At 37.1% G+C, this 23,990-nt stretch overlaps 1 protein-coding gene across 1 annotated transcript in view; it reads left to right on the plus strand.

Annotated features, from left to right (window-relative positions):
- The window catches only part of ITFG1 (integrin alpha FG-GAP repeat containing 1), a 72,122-nt gene that overhangs the window by 7,221 nt on the left and 40,911 nt on the right, over positions 1–23,990 (plus strand). Inside the window, exons 5-8 of the mRNA XM_048316633.1 lie at positions 455–529; positions 2,049–2,143; positions 14,104–14,165; positions 16,036–16,120. Coding sequence (XP_048172590.1) covers positions 455–529; positions 2,049–2,143; positions 14,104–14,165; positions 16,036–16,120 — 317 coding nt within the window. The remainder of the gene's footprint in view (positions 1–454; positions 530–2,048; positions 2,144–14,103; positions 14,166–16,035; positions 16,121–23,990) is intronic.

The following is a 23,990-nucleotide window of genomic DNA, read 5'->3' on the forward strand; positions in this document are numbered from 1 at the left end:
GATGAACCAAAACAGTTATCTTTACAAGTCTTGTATATTATGTTATCCTGGCAATAGTAACAACATGATCTTATAATTTCTTTAATTTCAGTACTCTGCGTTATTCGGAAAAAAAGCTATTCATTTCTCAGTGAATTTTGTAAAGCAAAAACCTTACTGGCTTACCAAAATGAGCAAATATCCCTTTCACAATGTGCTTGCCTCTGTGTGAAATGCTGAACCAGAGGGAGGGGGAAGTAGATCTGGAAAGCCAAAGTACAGGCAGAGTGTGAAATACTGATAGACCTTTGCTGCTACCAGCAACTCGGACAAGAGCCAAAATTCAGATCAGACTCACAGCTGAGAGTTCTTCGTGACTCAGTGGGAAAGTGTACAAGTATTGAAAAATTTAAGAACAGATGGTTTGAACTCCTGTAGTTACTGAAGTGGTACTGACATTGTTTTCTATTTTCAGCTTTAATGGAGACTTGATTCCTGATGTGTTTGGTGTCACAAGTGATTCAAATAAGCCGCAGATCCTGCTAGGCGGGTAAGCTGAGGGCTTCAGTGTCAGCATGGGCTTGGTAACTTGGGCATTGTGCATCCACTTGTCATTAAAGTGTAAGATTCATGTTCAACTCATCTATGCAAATGGGAATCTTCTTTCTGTCCATGTATCGTCAAACAGTCAGTGACACTGTGCATCTGATCTTTAAAGTGTTATTTTATAGGGCATTTTAAGTAGACATTCTGTGAGAGCTGAGACAACAGAACCCCTGATATTTGACATCAGAAATAGGAAAATTGTTTCTTGGAACAATTAGTTCCAAGAAGTTACAGTCTCATTTGTTTAATACACTTTTGATATTTAGTATTATAATCTGCATCAAGACACAAATAAACTTACTCATCATAGCTCAAAATAAGACTGAGTGCTGTAGGTAACAGCATAAGCCATGTCTTGTACATGGAAAACAGCTTTGTCATCTGCTTAGAAAAGCACTTTTCTATTTTAATCTAAAATGTTTTAAAATATTTTCTAGATTTGTATGACAAATTTAATTGGCAATCTTCAAGACTCAATACACAGAAAAACCTAGAGAAAATATTTAATTATTTCTTTAAGATTAACTGATGCATTTTAACATTTCTAAGACAGTTATGATCTCTGGGAAGTAATCAGAATATTATTTCTTTTTTTACCATAAAATTAGTCAAGGAAGATAAGGGCTTCAATAATAGGTATGTAATGTCACTGGAATAAATAAAGCAATTCCAGACTAGTAGTAGTAGTATTTGTGCCTGCTGTTGTACAGTGCACATTGAGATTTTCCTGAGTGTTTAGCTAAGGGTTCTGAAAGTTACATATCTGATGATTCAGCCACTGTGACTTTTGAAGGATTTTTTTGCACTTGAAATCACTGCTAATAGGGAGGTTTGCTGGAAGTTCAGCCATTTTTAGAACAGAAACCAGCAGGGCATGTATATTAATAAATAAATAGAAGTATCACCTGCTTGGGAAATTACATAATTAGCTAGTAGTCCATCATAATGTGAGGGTTTAATTCATGTGTTGATTTTTTAGTGAGCTGAAATAAAGTGTATTTACATGCAGCAGGCACAAGTTGCTCTAACAGCATATGGTCGCTTCTGCTCAGGTTTATTAATCAGAAAATAAATTCCAGAAGTACTCCAGAAGTCAAGCTGCTTGAGGAAACTGGGAAAGACAGGGATCAGTGTCTCAGGATTTGCATTACAATTGGAGCCTCGGCACTAACTATAACTTTGTGGGTAGTGATAATGTTCTGTGCAAAAAAAAAATTGCTTTAGAAAGTTCATGAAATGGAACTGAAGCCCCTGTGCTGTGAATCATCCTCCGTGGAACTTTTCAAGCAATTACTTGAATTACTTAGTATGTTGTAAGCTAAGTAGTAATTTTATCTTAGCATTAGGAGAATATGATTTCTGTCCAATTTTATTTAAAGTTTCACAATTTTTAAAGCTGTATTATTATGATTAACAGTCCCTACACATTGGTGAAATGTATTGCTTTCTATTCCTGTCTGTAGGAACTTGTCATGGCACCCTGCGTTGGAAACTCAAAGTAAAATGTATATACCACACTCTCATGCCTTTATAGATTTAAATAATGATTTCACTGCTGGTAAGTCATAGAAGTGGTAAATGCCATCCTAAAAATAATTATCACTAAGTATACAATGTCATGTATTGCAGCTTCCTTCAGTAATTATATGATACTGCTACTTCTGATTTGGGTATTTTAATTACTTAATTCTAATATCTGAAATCTGAAAATTCTGGGTTTTAAAAAACAACTTTTAAAATAAATAGCATTTTCTGCTTCTTGATGATAATCATAACTATTGCTTGTTCTGAATGTTGTGTTCATCTTTAAAGTGTTGTTTCCTGCTCTTCACAATGCTGTACTCTAGTATTCAGCTGGCAACTGCATCAGGGCTGCAGTTTTTCATCTTGAGTCTGAAAATAATTTGATAATTTGATTCAGCAGAATGTTTTTAAGACTGGACTTAAATTTTTTTTTCAAGATTTCGTTATGACACTGCTTTTATTTTAGTGCAGTTCTATCACTGATAGAATTAACTGTATTCTTCCTTTATTTTGTTTGGGGTATTTTGTCAATGCAATTCAGTTACCATGATGAATCTATTTATCACTTACATACCTGGCTCATACTTCCAAGCACATTTAAATATTGTGCTAAACTTAATTTCTTCACACACTAAATTAATTCTGAAGTGCTTTATCTTCTGCTAGGTGTGCAATGTACATCAATTCATATATGGTAATTTTGGAAAGAGAGCTTATCTTTTTCCTGTTTATTGCATGGGAATGAGAGAGGAATGAGTCCATAAATTTAATTAAGATGCTTATAAACATTGGGGATTAAGTTAATTGCTTTAGCATGCAGTCAAACCTTAATATTCAGTTCTGGCACATTGCTATGTGAAGCTGTCAAGTGGAAATTCCAGCTGGAAAATTAAATATATGGTTGCTTACCATAATCAGTGTCATGTAATAACCAGTTCTAACACACTTAGCTCTAGAAGCATTTTGGAATTTTGTTTTAGTGGCATAAGCAGCATAGATGAGTATTCCAGGTAGCATTTTAAGTTGAGTACATTGAAATCTAAACACCAAGGTGAGTAAAAGTAGGAAGTCTGAGTTTCTTACATTGATCGGTCACAGATTGATCAAATTTTCAAGGTTGTTGACAGCTGCCAGGCTAAAGAATGTTCCAAGAGTTCTAGGTAGTACTGCTGGTATGTGGAAGCTCCTCTATTAAAAAGAAATGAGAGTCAGTATCTTTGTGTGGGTAGTGCTGGGAGCTTTTATGGATTCACATCTATTTTTATATCTCAAGATGTGAGTCGAAGCTTCTGTGAAGCTCTTCCCATAAAGATCCTGACTTTTACTTGCTTGTAGCAGCAAGGCTGTGACTCCTCAGGCTGAGGTACTACATTACAGTGTTATGTAGAGTGCTGTGGGAAGTGTTATGTTACAGGAACCTGGGGAAAGTTGTAAGGAAAATAATTCATTCTCACAAGAAAACTGGAGAAAATATTACAGTATTATTATTTTTTAAAGTAATGTTTTACTTCTAAGGTGGGAATGATACATTTTTTTTACTGTCCCTATCAAGATGGGACTAACTGGGAATAAGACATATGTTGCTGAAAAGTAGTATCAGTATATCTGATATTTCATGACTGATGCGTTTTTCCAAGAGTGCTTCCTGCCAAAATGAAAAGTCACCAATCATCTGGTCCTGCCTGCACATTTATGGCAGTTTTCTGACATCAGCTCTAGTAACTACTTGGAACTGGGGCTGCTGAGGAACACAGTTCGTTGTCGCTGGGGTTATTAAGTTGATCCTACTCGCCATGCAGGATTGTCAGAGCCAATGTAAACAGAGGGAAAAGGTTGACTCCTCTTCTAGTAGCAGCAGTTGTAGCCTGCCTTTAACCAAGCATGAAATTGTACCTTGAGTCTCACTGTGCCTCTTCCAAGAAATACCTGTGCAGTGTTCTCACCATGTGTGCTCTAATTTATGTGTCTGTACAGAGCTGGGCAAGTGACTCATAGGTAGTCATCAGAGTAGTCAGGTGATAGAAATTAAGGGGAAAAAAGGGCAAAACAACAAAAGCTGTAAGTGTGTGTGCTGTACTGGTGGGACTGTGGTGGTAAATGCACTCTACCAGGCAGGGCAGAGGCAGTACTGGGTTACCAGTGTGTGCCCACAAGCAGAGTGTTTTTCCATGGAGCCTGGCACTGCTTGGGTCACAGAGAGGTGGTGAGGAGGAGAGCATTCCTGTGACTCAGTATTCACCCACACAGCCATTCTTCAGTTGGAACAAAGCCTCATTAAGAACAGGGCTTGGTGCACATTAGAATTGTATTAATTAAAAGGGAGGCATTGACGAGATGCAGGGGAATAAACTGCCTGCTGAAATCATGTGGTCTGAAACACTTAATAATCATGGCATTTGATGCTGCTGTGGGACTTCTGGACTGAAAAATTCAGGCTGTTTACTTGCAGGCAATGCTACTATTCATGATTATAGAGTTGCACCTAATAAAGGATGCAGTGGTTTTTTTTTTTACAAATAGATCACCAGGACATGGCATTTTACTTGTTCTTGGTGGATTTTTTGCAGATTTTTTGAAGTATTTTTCTAATATTCTGCAATATTTTGGGGCTCTTTGTATTCTGTAACAGATGCAGCCAATTTGATGAGTTTTAGCTGGGCTATTTTTGGCAACTCTATCATTATAAACAGCTTAGGAGATTTAAAGTGTGCTTGACATTAAAAAAACAATCCTCTCTGGGCTAAGAAGCTTTTTGCTAGTTTATTGCCTAACCCGTTTTCAACCTGCTGATATTAAACACTCAGAACGGAGCTTTTAATTGCCACACTTCTCATGCTCTGGGTGAAAAGAAGTTGAATTGTTATGATTTCATTATATGAGCACTTGCTCATAAAGATGTGTTTAATCCCTAACAGTGCTTCATGAAAGGCTAACAGTGTAAGGATTTTATAATCCAAAAATCCTCTAACCACAACAAAGATAATACTAATCTTTCTTGGTGAGAGATAAACTGGGCTGTTTTGGAGGGTAATGCTGCTGCTGTTCTTAAAGAAAAGCATCCTCATGCAAAAGTCTCAGCTCCCTATAATGATTAACTCAGTAAGTAATTCTGAGTTACACCAGGAATTTCATAAAAAACATGCAAAAATTTGCAGTACAAAACCTTTTACCAAAGGGTCTGTATGTGCTTAATGGATAAACTAAATACAAAACTTCTAAGTGTCTTTTGCATGCATATTAAGCACATGTTGCTCCAGGGAGGAGTATCTGGTTTGTAGAGTGGCTGAGTTGGGAAGAGATGTCTGGAAATGGTCTGGTCAAGCAGCCTCCCATCACTGTTACTGCTGGTACATGCGCTGAGAGAGGCTGCAAGATGAGGAGCAAATGTGGTGGTCCTTGTTACATCAGGGCTACTGGGTGTCTAGTAATTCATACTCACACTTGTCATTAATACCTTTTAACAGCTGGCTTAGGAAAATAATCTTGAAGCTGATAATAATAGGCTTGGCTGAACAGGTTAATGTCAAGTGTATTTTATAAAGCAAACAGTCCAGGAGAGCATTTCCAAAGCAGGATCCTAAGTAAGAGGCCTGTCTTTAAAATGTGACCGTTGAAATTTTTAGGATAGTGATTATTTTGCTGTGTCTTTTTTTTTTTTTTTTTTCTAATTAGCCAACTTTGTTACTTTTATTGTAAGCGTCCTAAAATGTCAGATGTTCACTTAGGGCTAATGCTGTCTTTCTAGGCCAAAAATATAGTTCCTAATTGCTTGGGGGAAAAAAAAACAGGATTATTAAACAATAAATTTGTTTGCATTCAAAGTTACAAGTCTTCTACCAAGAAGTCAGGCCCTATGCATAGTTCTAAAGTGTTCAAAGGCATGAGGCAAGCTGCCTTGGACTGTGAATCACACTGTAACTTCATACTGTACATCTGTCAATGTATCCTTGAATGCTATGAAAAATAGCTGATGTATTAAATACCGTGTCACTTGGTTATGTGATTCCACAGTTTGGAAATGCTGGTTTTACAACTGATCTTGTGTTAAACACTAGCACATGGTGTATATAATTGGAGATTTTTCTGGAGCTGTTTATATAAAATGAAGGAAAAATCACAGATTTGGGTTTGGGAAAACTAAAGTGGAAAAATCATTAGTCAGAAACAGCTTGCTGTAAGCTAATTGTTAGTCTCTTTACTGATTTCTGGTGGTTAATTTTCTTATGTTGTTTTGCTTTGGGAATTCAGAAACCTAATGTACCAGAACGTTAACAATGTGTTTTCTTTTTTATTCCCACTTAGTTTAAATGCGTAAATGTAGATAGTTTTCTTCTTGAAAATCAATCACTCAAATCATAGGTGATATTTCTGTTGTAGTCATTTAAACCTGGATTCCGAAGATATTGTAATGCTCAGTGTCAGATTCTCTGGTCTTATTTTCAGTGAGTTTCCTCTTCATGGAAGCTGGCAGCCTCTCTGCAGCTCATATTACCAGCAAAGCTTATTTTCTGCAGTAGATCAGCATTTATTCGCTATTAAAATAGCTGGCAAACAAAGTATCTGAGTGGCATTTTAAAACTTGGGTAGGGTGTGGGGGTTGTGTGTATATATTTGAAGTCAAACTGTTCTCTCTGGTTTTGCCCCCTCCCCTACATTTCTCCCAGAGCAAATATTCAGTAAAGCCATGTCACTGTGTGTTATTCCTTGAAGAGCTACAATTTTTTAAATTTCTTAAGTGTTTTAGCTCTGATAGCAGAGTTTACAGCAAATAATGGAGGGAAAAAATGTATCATATAAGATAGGATATATTTCAGAGGACTTTAGTCTGTAAAGTTTTGTTTGTTTTTCATTACTTCAACTCTTTACATGTTTGTTATCTCTAATTAAAAATGCTCTGGGTGATATGATCTCCTGTCACTTCCATTCCTCCACTTGTTCCTTCACAGTGTTCAATACCATAGAAAGTTCCTGCTCATAAAATCAAGCCAGAGCTGGAATTAGCTGCATCTCCTGCTGCTGGTGGGACTGGGCTGCTTTTGCCAATGGCTTTACTCATCGCTTTCCTTACAAAGAGAACCAAAGGATGGGTAGAGATTGTTAGAGAAAAGAAAGAGTTTTAGGTTTAACTTCTTTTTCCTAATCTTTCTAAAGGAGCCCATAATCTCTGCTATCTGCTTAGCAGTTTTAATGCCATTATGAACTGTCTCAGAAGCTATTCCTTTTGCAATTTTTAATTATATACTGATATAACTATATACACCAGGGAGTTATAATAGTATATTTTTATGGGAATCAATAACTTAACACAGGTGAGAAGTAAATTGGTTCTGCCCCAAATAGCATTTTGTTGAGAAAACATGAATGTAAAAATGGGTTCTGAAAACACTCTTGAGAGTTGTCATTTTCTGTTCCTTGAAACAATGTTGTTGCCCTTATTCTGAAAATAAAGAGCATTTTCTGTCTGAAAGCTCATGTTTGAAGTGCTAAAAACCAAAAGGATAGTCCCACCTGTTCTGTGTGTTCAGAAGCATAAATCTAAAGCTGAAATCTAATTTAAAGTTCTCTGGTTAAGCAAAGCTTTTGAATTAATATATATGAATTCTTTCTATTGTAATTTTTAATAATGAAAGGGATTTTAGTGCTTAGTTATGTTGTTTATCATTGTTTATCACCTGTTTTACTAAATAGTTCCAGTAAAAACTTAATAAATTTTGAAAGACCCATTTGAACAGAATAAAGTCACAATCTCTTATTATATGCATATTTCTTAAAAATTTACCAACACAAATTAGCTTGTTTGGAACGTATGAAGTCCTTTTGTTTTGCTTAAGTTTTTCAGAGGAGGAAGTTACTATTTCATGTAACTAGCACCAAAAATTTGTGAAAGTGAACTGCAGGCTCCTTAGCACTGGTACTTGTAGCCATGTCTGTGTTATAACAGCTAAATCATACAGCCGGGCAGTAGATTATTCCATTTGCTCTAGGACAGTCCTGATCCCAGTTTGACAAATCTGAATACCTCATGTAGAGGGCTTCTCTACCTGAATGAAAAACTTATGGGCAGAAGCATGAAACATGTAAGATTTTGTTTTCTTTTTCCATGTAGTAGAGAAATAAAGCTGACTATATCCAACTTTTTTGTATAAAATTAGGTTTGTGCATACTAGGAGTATTCTACAGCTAAAACTGTATAATTACAACTAAAAAATTGTAAATAATGTTTTTAATTTTGGTTTTAAATACTTTTTTTCCTACCAGTGTTCAATCTGTAATATAAATAGAGGAAAGTTCTCTCTTACTTTGCCTTAGGTTTTATAGCATTTAATGTTTTTAATACAGTTGCTACATTACCATTCTGTCAACACACTGCAAAGCAGAGATTTTTAATTCAGCACATTATTTACATGTAGATATAAGCAGGCACGTTCATCTCCAAAAGTAACTTCTGGTTAGAGAATATGCACAGACACCCCTGTTCTTCCACATTAATGAAAACATTTTTAGGCACGTTGGGAGTGTACACACGTATGTTGTAATTGACTACTTGCCTTGTCCATGGTGATAGTGTTTATAATAAGGGCACTTTCTCCCACTCCTTTATTAACTTAAACTTCTGAAGTGAATTTGAAATCAAGCAGTAATTTAATGTTGCTTGTACCCTGGTGGCTTCTCAAGACAGTCAGATGCTGAGGGTTTTTATTCTGAAATAAAGCCCTCTGACATTAAACAGAAAGGTCAAATCAGTCATTAGTGAAATGAATGCTCCATCTAAAAATAGTACCATTTTTTATAACACTCAAAAGTGACAGAAAATAACAAGGATCATCAGAAGTAAACTTGGAGCAGGTTCTATATAGTTCGGTTTTATTGCAATTTCTAGTTCTAGTAAGTAAAATCAGTGGAAGTAGGGTGAGTTTGTAATAGTATCAGTTTTATTTACTGTTCTGATTAAAAGATTCATCAAAACTAGGAGCCTGCCAGGGATGGGGCAGCCACAGCTTCTCTGGGCAACCTGTGCAGGGCGTCACCATCCTCACAGGGAAGAATTTCTTCCTTACCTCTAACCTAAACCTGCGCCCTTTCAGTTTAAGGCCATTCCCCCTTGCTCTATCTCTGCATGTCCTTGTCCAAAGCCCCTTCCCAGCTCTCTTTATGTTCTGGAAGGGGCTCTAAGGTTTCTCCTCTCCAGAACAGCTCCAACTCCCAGCCCATCTCCCCAGGAGAGGTGCTCCTGCCCTTGGATCCAGTGTGGTTGCCCTTCTCCAGGTGCTGGGTTCCCAGTAGCTGATTATCTTTAGTGCAGATCGGTGGTTCCTGAGCCCCATGGCACAAATGCCATGCTCTTGGTGCCCGAGCTGGGCCACTGTAGACATTAGTAGGTAGGTAAAGCTCCTTTAGATATAGTGCACAAGCATTGCCAGAAATGTGGCTAGTTCAAGATGGGGTGTGCTGTATTCAAATTACAGTGTTAGTATTTATGGCTGTGTCTGGGGTGACTTGGACATTGATACAGGATAGTTCTAAATGCACTAAATAAACTCAATGCAGTCTAGCCAGTCAAGTTTTATGTAGCTTTTAAGGGAGAAATTTTTCAGTCTTCAGTGGACCATATGTTGATACAATGTTGAAATTCTCTGATCCTATCATGTAAAGATGGATGGAAGTGCTGTGGTTCCTCTATAACAAGCTTTAGGTTAGAGCTTGGAACACAGTACTTGAATAAGTTCCCTTTTACAGGCAGGAACATACATTCTAATAATCTCTTTCCTTTTTTTTGTAAGAATGAATGGTGAATTCAGTGTTTTTCCATATATATGTTAGCTGGTGACCAGATGTAGCAGAACTTGGATAGCAGCATCTTATTACTAAGCCAGTTAAATTAAATTATAGCCAAATTCACTCACCAACTCACTTTTTAGGGTAAGTAAAATGCTAGTACACAGTGGTTTTGTGTTGCAGCATTATCGTATACCTTCTGTATTAAGTGTTTTGTATATATTTAGTCTGATTTTCATTATTGTAGATCTAAAATGCCAGGTAACCTCCATGCTTCCTTATTGTATTCCCAGGCTGTTGAATTTTGTTGATGAATATTCAAATTACTTATGTTGTATTTATGTTAATCACTGGCTGTTAAATCCTAAATAGGATAGTGTATTTAAATGTGAACACACTTTGCTTTGCATTTGTTTAAGAGAGAGGTTTTCTCTCAGGCAGTATTGGTTTTTTGCTACTACTTAGCAAAAAACCATTCACTTCGGCTGTAGGTGCTACATCTCAGGAAATCTGCCTGAATCTGGCGTCGAGATCTTCCGCCATCCCAACTATTGAGTATTTTCCTTATCTTTGCTCCATCATGTCACAAATTAAGGACGCAAGAAATGCCCTGCAGGCTTAGTCTAGTCATCCATCCAACTAGCTCAATTATTTCTCTGACAGTAGCAGCGGGAAAGTGGATTTTTTCCCTCTTCCTGTTTAATATTTCCATTTGTATATCTACAGAATCTACAATTACTGTAGGGCTGTTAAAGGTACCCCCTTGTTTTTAGCATCCCTTCATGTACCTGTTGTCTAGTAAAACCATCACCTTTGTATTCTGTTACTAATTGCTTGTTGAGCTCCAGATTAGTTGATTTTATAACTTCAGATTGGAAATATCTCTCACTGTGCTGTTGTTAGGTTCATAAGAATTTGAACACCCCTCAATACCTTGTCTGTGCTTTTTAAATGTAGAGATCTTTATGGAATAGATTTTGTTTCTTACAGCTGAAATTGCAACCTGAACTGCCTTCCAAAGGCAATGTGCAGCATATCTATGCACAAGTGACTTTTGCTGAGCATATGTAATATGATAGGCATTCCTTGTAGGAAAAAGGGACTGAGTATTCTTGGTATAGCCAGAAGCAAAAAGTGTAGAAAAGATCTGTGTCTTCATTATTGTGTAGCCCCAGTACTGATCATACGGATATTAATGCATTTGTTGGCTCCATCTGTTCTCCTGCAGCTCTTAGATATTTAAGAATTTAGTTATAATAGATATGGAAAGCCATAGCAGTGAGGTGGGAGATACGTCATGGACCCCATTCCTTTGGAAAGGAAAGGCTCGCTTTGCTATGGCTGTTAGATATTTATAGATTGCACAGATTCTTGTTTCCTCTCTGAGATAATCTTGGAGTTAAAAACTTACATAGTCAAACTAGAAAGAATCATAAAGTGAGGTAGATTGAAAGTAACATTTGGGAATTAACTGGTCTAGAACACTGGTCCAGACAGGACTTGTTTTTTCTTACACATTTCTTTCACAAACTTGGGAGAAAACACTTGTAATTCTGAATTATACAAATCTGTGAATAGTTCCTTGGAGTGTCTAAATTGCATTACCTTTTTTATACTGCTGCTGCAAAGAAATGTTTTTGTTTGGTTTGGTTTGACATCTCTGACACTCTTGATCAAAATGGAAAATTACTTGTAAATAGTAACAATTTGATTTGGTTGCAGTGCAAGAGAGTTTAATCCCAGAATCATGCATGAGCATTTCAAACATGTAGCTCCTAAGAAGGCTTAAGGATAAAAAGGAGGACAATTGGCAATAAGGTACCAGTGGGATTGGTTCAGAGGGCTCTAGAGCTAGAGGTGGTGTTGCTGTACCTGTATTAAGTTGTCCTATGGGAAATCACAGCTTGTTTCTTTATGTAAGAGCAGCGTGGCACCAGCTCCTCTGCACTATTTTTAGATTATTTGCTCTCTTTGCCTGCCTTTGCATTTTGCCAGTGCAGTGTGATATTGCAGCAGCCTTGGAACGGCTCTGCTGTGTTGGTTCCATTCGTTCTATATAATGTTGTGTGCCTTGAGTTAGGAAAAAGGAGACACGGAGAGGAACAGAGTGCAAAAGTAATTTACTGACTTTGGAGAGAAACTGGTTTGGGGGAAAGAGTTTGGTGCAAAACAGGAACATTGCTGAATGTAATCATCCTTAAGCTGCTGGAGAGAAAGGCAGTGCAGGGTCCTGCACCTGGGAGGAACAACCCCAGCACCTGCACGAGCTGGGGGTGACCTGGAACAGCTCTGAGGAGAAGGGCCTGGGGGTCCTGGTGACAGCCAGGCTGTCCATGAGCCAGCACCGTGTCCTTGTGACCATAAGGCCAATGGGATCGTGGGGGCCTTTAGGAAGAGCATTGGAGCAGGTCAGGGAGTGGGGCCAGTGGAGGGTGACAAAGATGATGAAGGGACTGGAGCATCTCTCTGATGAGGAAAGGCTGAGGGAGCTGAGCCTGTTCAGTGTCAAGCCTTGATCTAGCATGGTGACACGGGGTGAGTTATGTCTGGTGTTGGTAGCCATGCCACTTAGTCTCAGTCTGGGATAGAGTCCCAAAGTACGTATAAACAGTGGGAGTGCTGAGTTACTGCTCCCCAAGATCTCCTCTTGCACCAAGGACTGAGCAGAGAGAGGATTGACTCAGCAGTGAAGGTGGGAGGTCAGCTCTGCAGTGTGAGACAGAGTCAGAGAGGTGCTAGGGAAAGGTTACACTGCAGACAGAATGGCTGTGAGGGTCACCCAGCCAGCCCCAGCTGGGGATCAAATGCTCATCCTTTGCTGGGTATTTCAACAGAACACTTCAGAGCATGTTATGGCATAACCCATATGCAGCATGGAATATTTCAATACCAAGTACAGCAAGGACAACCCTATTTGAAATAATTATTTAAACTTCAAAAACATTTTTCTAAGATGTAGTGGCATTTTGGCCTGTAGGAAAATTAGTTAAAGCTTCTGTTATTCCATGTTCCTCTTTTACCCTCCATGAATGTTTTGGATATTTTAATATTTTTCTGGTTTATATCTGATAGTAATCAACAGTATTGCACAAGTTTCCTTCTAGATGCAAAGTTAATATTTGAAAGTGTATATAAGTTTTCTAACTTACATTTATGCTGTCTTCAGATTATTTTCATTATTTTTGACTCTCCTTCAAGAAGTCCTTAAGTATCACTGTAATTCATTCCAAGTGCGCTATCATGCTTTTCATGTGTGTGCCGTAAAGGAAATGCCCATTTCACATATTCAGAGGAATAAAATTAAATGGTAGAGCTTTTAAGCTGTGGGAGAGAAGTCTATAAGCAAAATCTTTGTTGGTTTTTGTGTGTATGTGGGATTTTTGTTTGGGTTTTGCTTGTTAGGTGTGGGGAGGTTTATAGTTTTGTGGTTGTTGTTTGTTGCTGGGTTTTTTTCCCTGGTACACAATATCCCTTATTGTGCCATTTGAAGTTCCCTGTACGGCCAACCATCTACCTGCTTATTCCGTAAAACAGTTTAGGGTAAAGCATTAATATTCTCTTTTCTTTTTTTTTTTTTCCCCTGCAAAGTAACCATTGTGTTCTAGCTCAAAGAATGGCAATTGAAATTGCCGGGAGGAAGGAGACAATGAAAAACAAGCTTTTAAAAGAGTAGTTTTCTTAAATCTGGATTTCTTAATACTAGACTTAATTTTTTCTTATTCCTCAACCTCCACTTTTTTTTTGTTTTAAATAAAGGCTTTTTCTTTCCATTTTCCTAATTTGGGGACTTTTCTAAATGGTGGTGAATAAGCTTCTGTTTAGGCCTTCCCAGATAAATCCTTTGAAGCTCTATTTTGCACTGTTTTGATGTTTGAGAAAATTTTAGTGTATAGGAAGCCAGAAATATTTCTCCATCTGCTTTTCTTCTCCTGTCAGTAGTGTATCTGTGGCTTAATTCGACATATCCCAAATAAAAGGCTAGTTTATATTTATTGATATTTATTTAAACAGAAGAGTACAAGACAGGAAAATGGTTTTGAGGGGTGTGTTTTTAATCTTTCTTATTGTATATATTTACTTCTAAACGTCACTGGAATATATTTGTAACTTCTAAAAGATAGGTAATATTTTTAAAATTAAATCTGTTTACTAATTGATCAAATATTTTTGTATGTAGTCTACTGTTAAATATTTCATTTCTCTTAAATTTTCTTACAGATTTGTTCCTTACCACATCACCAAATTCCAAAACCATTCAGTTTGAGACATGGGTAAACAAGGTAAGAGAAAAAACACAAATAACCATTCTGTTGAAACGCAGACAAGTTACAAACCCCAAAGAGTCATTTTGTGACATTTATAGTGATTTATAGCTAAGAGACTGATCAGTTTGGTTTTATTCTTAATGTCTGAAAGATTTTTTTTTTTTTTTTTTTTTTTTTAAGTAAGCTTTTTTCTGACTCCAGGTCTTGGGTAAGATTTTCTGGGACAGAGGCTCAAATGTTGCTTCTGACTATTACAATACACGTGCAAGTTACATTTGGGGAAATTCCTTTGTGTTAACTAAATATCATAACTGAAATTCAGGTTGAGAAGTAACAGATCAATGGATTAAAATTTATTTATTTATTGAGATTCTGTTTTTGTATTGCCTGACCTGGCCAGGGGCATCCTTTGTACCTTGTTATCCAAAATGACTATAGCTAAAAGTTCACTATTTTATGATAATAGAAAGTGCTTAATGTGTTTCTTATTAGCTAAGGAATGAGTTTTTGAGGGTTTACCTGAAAATGCATCCATCCTATCACAGTGAGTCACTGTAGAACAGAGTCTTGTCTGAGATAATGTGTAGGAAGGAGTAATGAAAGCAGTGAGTCATGGATCTTGCTCTTACAGCTTTAGGTAGACTTTAAAAATCACCGGCTATTAAGTGTTTGTAAGTACACAAGGTGTTTGTCCTGTCTCCCGTTAGTGGGGGTCTTTTTTAATTTTCTTGCAAATACTAGACTGCATTATATATTTTGTATTGATAGATTTGCTTATCTTTAGAAAAAATTCTGTTCTTTGGAATCAATCAACCCAGTAAAATAGGTCATACATGTGAAATGCTTGTACATGTGTATGAACCTACAAATACCTTAACTGATCCATTAAAAGCTGTTAAATTGCTCTTTGTAGAAAAAAGTAGTTCCCTTCACTGATATTTGCCTATACAAGATACGCTTTTGGGGTCAACTAAGAGCAGGGCCTCTTCTATTTCACTGCATGGAAATGCATCCATTTTAATTTTTCTCATCAGAGTCATTATAAATTATATGTCAAGGTAAAGATACATAGTCAGACATCCAGTACAAACAGTACTAACTGTGTCCAGAGTTGCATGGAAGTCTACAAACTAAATATGACATGAGTCATGTTGGATATGGAGAACGGTGCTCCGTTCCCAAGCCTTTGGCTCCGTGCCTTCCTGGGCATTTGTGGCAGAGCACTGTGCAGGAGCTGATGGCAGTGACTGGGGACATGGGCCTTGGGTCATCTGACATGGCTATGAAAACTCAACATCTTAAATGGGTTTGTTCAGCTGTGATCCAGTTCTGTGATAAACAATGATCCAGCACTTTTCATCTTTCTGATGGTATAATGGACTATTACTTTCTGTAGGCCTGGATTTTAATAACAGATAAGTAAAACAAGTTCTAAGCCAAACCTAATATTAAATCAGTTTATTTCCTAATAGAAGGCAAATCAGGACCCTATTTTTAACAGGTGTGTAGGTGTGTTGTTATATATTACATATGTCTATAAATTCACATGTCAATATGCAAAAATGCACAGTAGTATTCATAATCACTTAATTATCATTTAGATAATGTTGCTGAAATAATCCAATCTCTTCCTCATAGCACAGCAAAATATATGGAAATCGTATCTGAATATTACTATTGCTGGATTTCCATAAGAATACAGGAAGGCTTAGAAATGCAAAAACTCGGTCCTAATTTTTGAAAAGTGCAGTTTTTTCCATAGCTGAGATGTCTCTTATCTGCTAAAGCCCTTCATTAGTAATCTGTTTTTTCTTTGGTTCAAAAGTCAGTTTTTATCACTTAGTCTGCAATTCAGTCTTTCCATCATCTTTGTCCTGTTTGCTAGGATGGGAACTTCTCTAAAACTGGAAGAAGTAAGGAAATGCCCAGTGGTGCCAAAGTCGTTGGACAGTCCGTGTTTGCAGATTTTGGTGAGTTTTCTTCTTTTACACTGACCTGAGTGTTGCTTTCTCATGTTTTGGTTAGGTACTCTACACTGGAGAACAAATAAAGGTGTTTAGCTCTAAATGGAGTTTTTATGTTTCTCTACTTTTTCTGCTTTAATGTGTTATGTCTATTTGTAACTCTTGAAGTGTCTGGGAAAAATTATTAACAAATTCAGCTTTGGTTTTCCCAGTGCATTCTGCCTCACGTAGCTAATTTTTGTTGCTTTGAGATGCTTTGTTGCTTTAAACTTAATTTTATCAAACATTTGTCATGATTTTTGGTTTTTTCTCTAATCTTGTTCAGAAAACATTATCTGACTAAATGTTTCTAAATTCTTCACTTGTATGAACTAATGAAAGACAAAATATAAATGAAATAAAATTACTTGAAGAAAGATTGCTGGAACACGGTAAAATCTTAATGGTTGTAATTGAAATTTCTGGAAGGCCTTTGGACAGGAGAAAAATTTAATTTATATGTAAATCTATTTTTGCAAGGGTTAGTGAAAGCCTATGTTTTTCTATTAGAATGTACCTTTCCAGTCAATTGTGGCTTATCAATGTGTGTCATGTTACAGAGAATGGGGCATGTTAGTTTTGTAATGCAAAAAATACTATTTTTCTGTGCACTAACAATTTTCCAACCAGAAGCAAAGTGTTGCAGGCCTGATTCTGCTGACATAATTGACTGTAAATAACTGCTTGGAAATGTAATTTTTCTGTATTTATTCAACACACTTGTTAACAGAGACTGAGCCTGTCTTTAAATGTTGTCAAATGGTAGCCTTGTTTCAGCATTTTCTTAAAAATTTATTTTAAAGAAAATGACAGTTTTTAAACTTCTTAGACCCAGGGTGTGACTCACTCTATGCTGCCACTTACAAGTGTTTTGAGGATGACATGTGAATGCAAGACACCTCTGCTGGATGGGTAATGGTCCTTAGATCAGATCTACAGGGAATGAAGTAAGGTAGAACCTGAACTGTGCCCTAGGCTCTTCTGTGAAATGTTTACCCCATTTTCTAAAATCTTTGACCAAGTTTTAATACAATATTTTACTATTTATCTTCAAGTTTGAATACTTATCTATATGGTATATGAAGGAAAGAATAGAATAATACAGTTTTTGCAGTTAAAAAAAAACTAAGTGTGCTGGGTCTTTTGTAATCATTTTCCAAGCTGATGTTCTGAATAATGTGTCTTAATAGGTACTAAATAGAAATTTTTTTATAATTTTTTAACAATGGCAATGTGAAAAGCTATCTTAATGTAGGATAATTTTATGTTAGGTGGCTAGTGAGCCCAAATGATACATCATAATTTTAGAAAGTTATAGTAATTAATGGAATTTTAATAAACCCTGGGATAGGTTTGCAAAGAGAAGTGGAACTGTTCCAGTGCTAAAGTTGAAATTTTGAACATGCAGCTAAATGGAGTGTGCAGCACTATGGCAGGGCTGAGGTTGGGAGAAACGGCAGCATCCCAGGGGCTGCTGGGCTGGAGTTCCAGCACCACTTGTTTAATGCCCTGCTCTGCTAATTATCATCAAATTCATAGGCAGAGCACTGCTGTGAGGCAAGGTGGAGCAACCTCTCTAGTAAGGGTGAATATCAGAGAGCAAGTGTGTGCAGGGATGTAAAAAATACCTGCAAATCAATGTAGAGGGGCAGCACATCTGCCAGAGCAGGGAGAGGCCAGGGACCACCAGTGTCACCATGGAGGAGACACTGACCTTCTGAACTGGTTACTCTGAAAGCTCTCAGCCCCTTCACCTCTGAGAACACTCAGATCTTGCCATGTGAGGGTCCTGCTTCCTCGTCATGAACAACTACGTACACACCTTCATCTTCATTCCAGATCACTCCACCTTAGCCAGAGGGAAGGATGGGAAAGGTCTCGTGGTGTTTCTTGCCATGAATTTTTCTAAGTGAGTGAGAAGATTGCTATAAATGTGTGCTTTGATAAAGGAACAGAATTCATCCTGACAACTATGGAAATACTTAGAACTATGATTTCAAACCAGGGTACAAATTGAAGAAGAGCATCAATTTTTTTTCCCTTCCATCTTCTTAGCATTAATTTAAGACACTTAATGCAACAAATAGTTACTTTCTCACTGAACAAAGTTGAGGATGTTGAAGTGAATATGGTACTAAAGCAGCATATGAGTAATGAAGGGATATAATCCTAAACTCCATGTTCTTTATGAAAGGCAGTCTGAAGAAAGTTGAATAATATCCCGCCATCCAAAAATCATACTTAGACCATAATAATTGGTTGTGAGAGTGGCTGTACAGTAAATGGTGGTAGGAAGATAAAAAGCTTTAATTTTCATTCTGGTATTTTTTGTTCTGCACCAGTCCAACAACAAAGGGGAAAAATCTCACATTATGACTATAATGCTCTATCACAGTAACTGCATTTATTTACCCACTGTGCTGTGTCTGCTTAAGTACTTCAAAAAGCTGGCTTTGAGCGTACAGCTGCATGTACTGAGCTGGAGTTAAAAGACAATGCATTATTAGAAATGGATTGTCAGACTTTAACCTCTCCTGTTTTCAGTTTTCCATTTCAAAAATGACAGAATAATGATTGTTGTAAGTCAAAGGAAGTTAAGGTATGATGGTTTCCAGTTTGGAATAATTTGTCTATCTGTAGTGGGGCCTGATTGGTTGCACAACAAATCAAAATACCACAATGAAATGGAAAATGAGATGTGTTAGAAGATTGTGCTGCCTTCTACCTAGGCAGGTTTTGCCAAGCTGTGTGTGTTATGTGGAATGTGCTGTACACTCCCACTCTGCTCTGCCACAAGCATCCTCCTCTTGGCACTGGGATGCAGCCACTGGCACTAGAAATGTTCGAAATACAGGCACAAGCCTCTGACATTCTTACTTCTGGGTTGCCTGCCTCTGTTTTTCTTCCCCTTCCTTGACATTTTCTGTACCTCACAGCTGATATGCCAGCTTTGCCATTTGCTACAGGTCTCAAAGGGTTCTGTATCTATGCTTTCTCTCTGCCACTTCTCATGAACTTAACCTTGTGCATGTTGGACTCTGCAGTGTTGTCAGGTCCAGATGTGAGCTTGGGGCTGTGCCACTTGGGCTGCTGCCTTCCCTCTTACACCCACCTTTCTGCTTGTGCCCTGTTGCACTCCTGCAGTGCAAGGTTCTGGTTTACTGATCACACCTGCATCTTAGCAAAATAAGCATTGTTTCAAAAGGTCACTTTGTCTAACATTCTTTCCTGCTTCTGAAAATTTTATTTGAAGTACCCTTTCCAGCCATGAATATTTACCTGTCATTTGAAAAAAGGGGAGAGCTTTGTATAATATTCTGACTGAGAACTTCCAAAAACAACTAATTTGGGGTAAGATTTCCTTTCTTGAGCTACGCAGGTTGAACAACAGCTATCAAGTATAAATTATTTGGATAAGTGGAGTTGGAAAAAACAGCAATTAGGTGACTCATGAGAAACTGTCACAGATGTTGGTATAATATTAGTACCAAGTGTTCCTGAAGTACTGAAAAAATAAAGATATATTTTTTTCATTAAAAGAATATGCAAATGTATGTTTGTATATATCTGAAAGTCTACTACAATTATATATATATATATGTATGTGTGTATATTTTAATGGAAAATTACATAGAAGAATGTGTGTATATATCAATACATTTACGGTAATAGAGTAGACTTTACACTTTATGTCTAAGTTGGAACCTCTGTAATAAGTAGCACTCCCCTCTTTTACATGATAGCAGTGATTCGTACATTAATCTGGCCAAAGGACAGGGAACAATTGACAGATTTGTATTGCCCTTTTAAAAATGAATCAGAAATGCTTTTTGACGTCTCTTACAAATGGCATTTCAATTGATTAAGGTGAGCAGAGTTGGGCGCTAGAGGATTCTGCACTTATTTAGCTGCCACATTGCTCCAAACAAGTAAGAGCTCTTCATTATTACTTTTTCTATTCTTTTCATGTCACTATGGTAATTGCAGTGCAGTGGTTGCTATAGCAAAAATGATTAATCCTGCACTGTTGTTATCTGTGAGCCAGCAGAGGATTTTTATAAGATCTGCTTGTACTGTCTTTAGAGGAAATCATAGATGTTGTCTAGAATTCTGATAAATACTTGCAAGTATATAGAGAGTTTTATTAATTGTCACTTAAAGGACTAGGAAAATGTATTTTTAAAGAAATTGAAGGATTTCAGTGGGACAATCTGAAAATGAGTGATTTTTTTGGGATGAGATGAATGTGAACCATCTTTCGGACACACAAACCTGCTATTTTCTTGTTAATTTAAAGATTAATGACATATGTTTTTCAAGTAGTGAGTCAGAAATGATTAGCATTGTGCTGATTATACAGTCCATTAATTCATTTCTATAGGAAATTGGTGTCATAATTGCTATTTAACTATGATTGGTTCAGTTGTATAGCGAGATTGATAGATCATCCGTTGGTATCTGAGATTGTAAAAGTTTGATTAATCAAACTTTTGATTAATCAGTCATTGATTTTGCTTAGTTAGGGCAAAGAACTTTGTTGTGGCCTGTATTTAAATGAGAGTAAAAATAGCTTTTTGAAATCAAACTTCATCACGGTGTCCTCATAAGTAAATACAGCACAACTCTTCCTTTCTCTTGGTAGCATTTAGTTAACTCAGTCCTTTATTTTTTAGTTACCACTTGGATTTCTTAGCTACTGCCCTTTCCCGTCTCTAATTTAATAAGTTTGCATTCACCCCTACTATGCACACTTGCTTGCTTTTTGACCAAACATGGGTTGGGTTTGTTAAAGTTCTATCAAAGTCTTTTAGAGACCTGAACTCAATTTTTTCTTGTATTTGAAATCCAGTTATCCAACTAATAATCCTAAGAGAATCTTCTCTGTTCTCCCCCCTACCTAGTAATCGAACTACTTCATGTATGTTAACTACTTGTATGACATGTGGTAGTAATTATCACTTTCCTTGTAGGAAATGATAGCTCATTATTGCCAGTTAATTATGTTTAAACAGGATAACATAGTGCCTAACCTTTGGGGGTTTTTCAGCCTTTCACTGCACTGTGCCAAATGCATTTTGTTGAAAGATTTTTGTTTAAAGTAGACCTTAATTATCCTGCAGCTGAAGATACTTTAAATGCACTGCTTTTCTGCCTGCAGTTGCATTTTGATTTTTTACCTTTTAATTTTGTCTGTCAACTTCATTTTAGCATCTGAATTTCTTTTTTCCTTCAGAATGTTGCATCCTCAGATGCAATAGCAATGTATCAAAGGGAAATTTTAATGGTACATCTGGTCAATAACCCCTTAAGAAAACCATTCTCCTTTGAGAACTGTGTTGTGAAAATATTTAGTGCTCCTGTAGAAAGGATTCTGTAGGAACCTTAAGGTGCAGGAGGACAATACTTCTGTGTGTGAAATGCTCTGCATATGAGGAAAGCTGGGTTTACTGCGATCAGTTTGGATGAAAAAGATATGAAAGTTGATGGAAGTGAAGCCTTCCGAGTGACTTTAGATGTGGAAGAGATTCTTTTAGTACCAGATCCACTTCTGAAACAGCAGTATATAGAGCCATACCAAGTTAACTTGTGTTTTGAGTCCATGAAAGCATATTTAGGAGCTAAGTCTGTCTTATTTTTTAATTGGTAACCAGTAATGCTCTTCAGTGATGCCTCAGTGTTTTACATGTAGTTCCCAAACTGTGTCTGTTTCTGAGGGGGGGAAATCAGGTTCCCATATTTCGCCAAGGTCTTTCACATGTGCTGACAAATGCTAGTATCTCCTGGGAAAAAGAATTGCTGTTGCTTCATGTTAATTTTTGTCAAAGGGGCTTGTAAATTAAGAATTACTTTGCTTTCTTCCCAACAATAAAATTGGTGGAGTGCTGCTTGTGTCACTTGTTTATTCATTCCTTGTCGAACAGCTTCATCACAGGATTGAATTCATGGTTGGTGTTAAGAGGAGCTCTCGACCTGGGTTGAGCTGACCCAAGGCAGTTATACCAGTGGCTTGCCTTGGTTACTGTTATCCCTTGGTTTGGCAGCACCCAGAGGTTTGTTGCCATGGGAGCTTTGAACATGTGTAATATCACAGAGCTCCAAACGTACAGCAAGGCTTGGGAGTTTGTTTTGAAATGAAACAGGTGAAACAAGCAGCTTTCAGCATAAACTGCAACAGGAGTTTCAGTGATGATTTTGTTTCGTGTGGAAGGGGGGTTCACACTGTATTTAATGCAGTTTCTTTTCCCTGCTTGGATCACATTTGAGGCAGAAGGCCGCACTGTTGGCTCCAGTGCAGCCTGGAAGTCTCTGTGTGCAGTTTGCTGGCATGCTGTGTTTAAGTGCTTCTGTGCAGTGGAGCTGTGAATATGGATTCTTTGGAAGGACTTAAAATCAGAATTGATTTAGTGTGAAGGAGAGGATGATGAGGATTTCTTTAATGTCCACAGTACTTTAAATCATCTGTAAAAGCTCTTGGCATCTGTTTTTTGAAGTTATGATTCACATTTTCTAAAAGCAGCTGACACTGATTGTTTTAGTAATGTGTAATTATCTTAGTAATTTATTATAACTGTCTCTGTCATGACCATCTCATTGAGCACCTAAAGGCACAGAGTGACAAGAGTTCTAATGATTTAATTACTTGAGAAGATAAATTTAAGATAATGAGCTTTCAAACAAACCTTTATTTTGTTTGAATATCAAACTCAGTTTTACTTAGTGTAGGCTTCTTGCCTGCGCCAGAAGGGTAGTGCTACAGTATAACCCTACAGGGCTTCTTTCTTCTTTATTCTCTTACTGTTCTTCAGAACTGTGAATTAAAGACTCATGAGAGAGGAGAATGAGAACTGGGCAAAGACAAGAGGGAGAGATGTATGAGTGAGAACTTTGTGGTGTATGAAGGGTCTTGTTTTTATGTTCAGAATTATGAAAGCTGACTTTCTTAGCCTGTATAGTTACCATATTTCTATTTCACTGAATAGTTAAGGTTGGAAAGGACCTCGACAGATCATCAACTCCAACCCCCAACTTGCTAGAAAACAATTTCTTTTTATTTAACAGAACCATAATAAGTTACCATAATCAGTCTATGATCTCAGAATAACCCCAAAAAGTTGATTCTATTTTTGTTTTTAAAGGAGCAGTAAGTAAGATTACACTGCAGCAGAAGTACAGAGCATTTAAATTAAAAAGGTTTAGATCATACACCCACCAAAAGCTGTCTTGCTCTTCATAGCTACAACTTTATCTTGCTGGATTATGAAACAGTTTTGGAGTGAGTGATCACAGAAGTTGTCATTTCCCCAGGTTCCATTTTCTTTTCAGAGCCCATTTTGGAAAGTACATTGCACAAGCATTAATCTAATAACCCATGAACCTGCTTGCAAAGGAGCACTTTTGTGACACCTTTTTCTATGTTTGTAAAGGAATTTGAACATTGAGATTGAGAATCTTTTGCCTAGGTTTACTCATGCTACATAAAGTACGAGTGTGTTTGCTTTACAAGCACCTCTCTGATACCTCTGGGTTTGGGAAGAAGTTTCTTGTGTGGAACTCCTTTACCCATTTGCTCTTTGTGAATTCAGTTTAAAATGTGTTCTCAGGCTGCAGTACCTCAGTATTGCTTTTGGAGCATCTAACAATTCTAATAACATTATGTTGGGTTTAATCTGATTGACAAGATGTTTTCTGCTCTCTCCCATTCAAATTTACTTTTAGAACAGATTGAAAATACTTGAGCTGTGGTTTATGCAAGTGTGAACATTCACAATCAGTGTTAAAGCTCAGCTGTGTCTCTCACAAAACCTCTCTGCAAGGTGTGCTCTCAGGGACCTGCACA

Source organism: Corvus hawaiiensis, chromosome 12 (assembly GCF_020740725.1).
Source record: "Corvus hawaiiensis isolate bCorHaw1 chromosome 12, bCorHaw1.pri.cur, whole genome shotgun sequence".
Classification (NCBI taxonomy): Eukaryota; Metazoa; Chordata; class Aves; order Passeriformes; family Corvidae; genus Corvus; species Corvus hawaiiensis.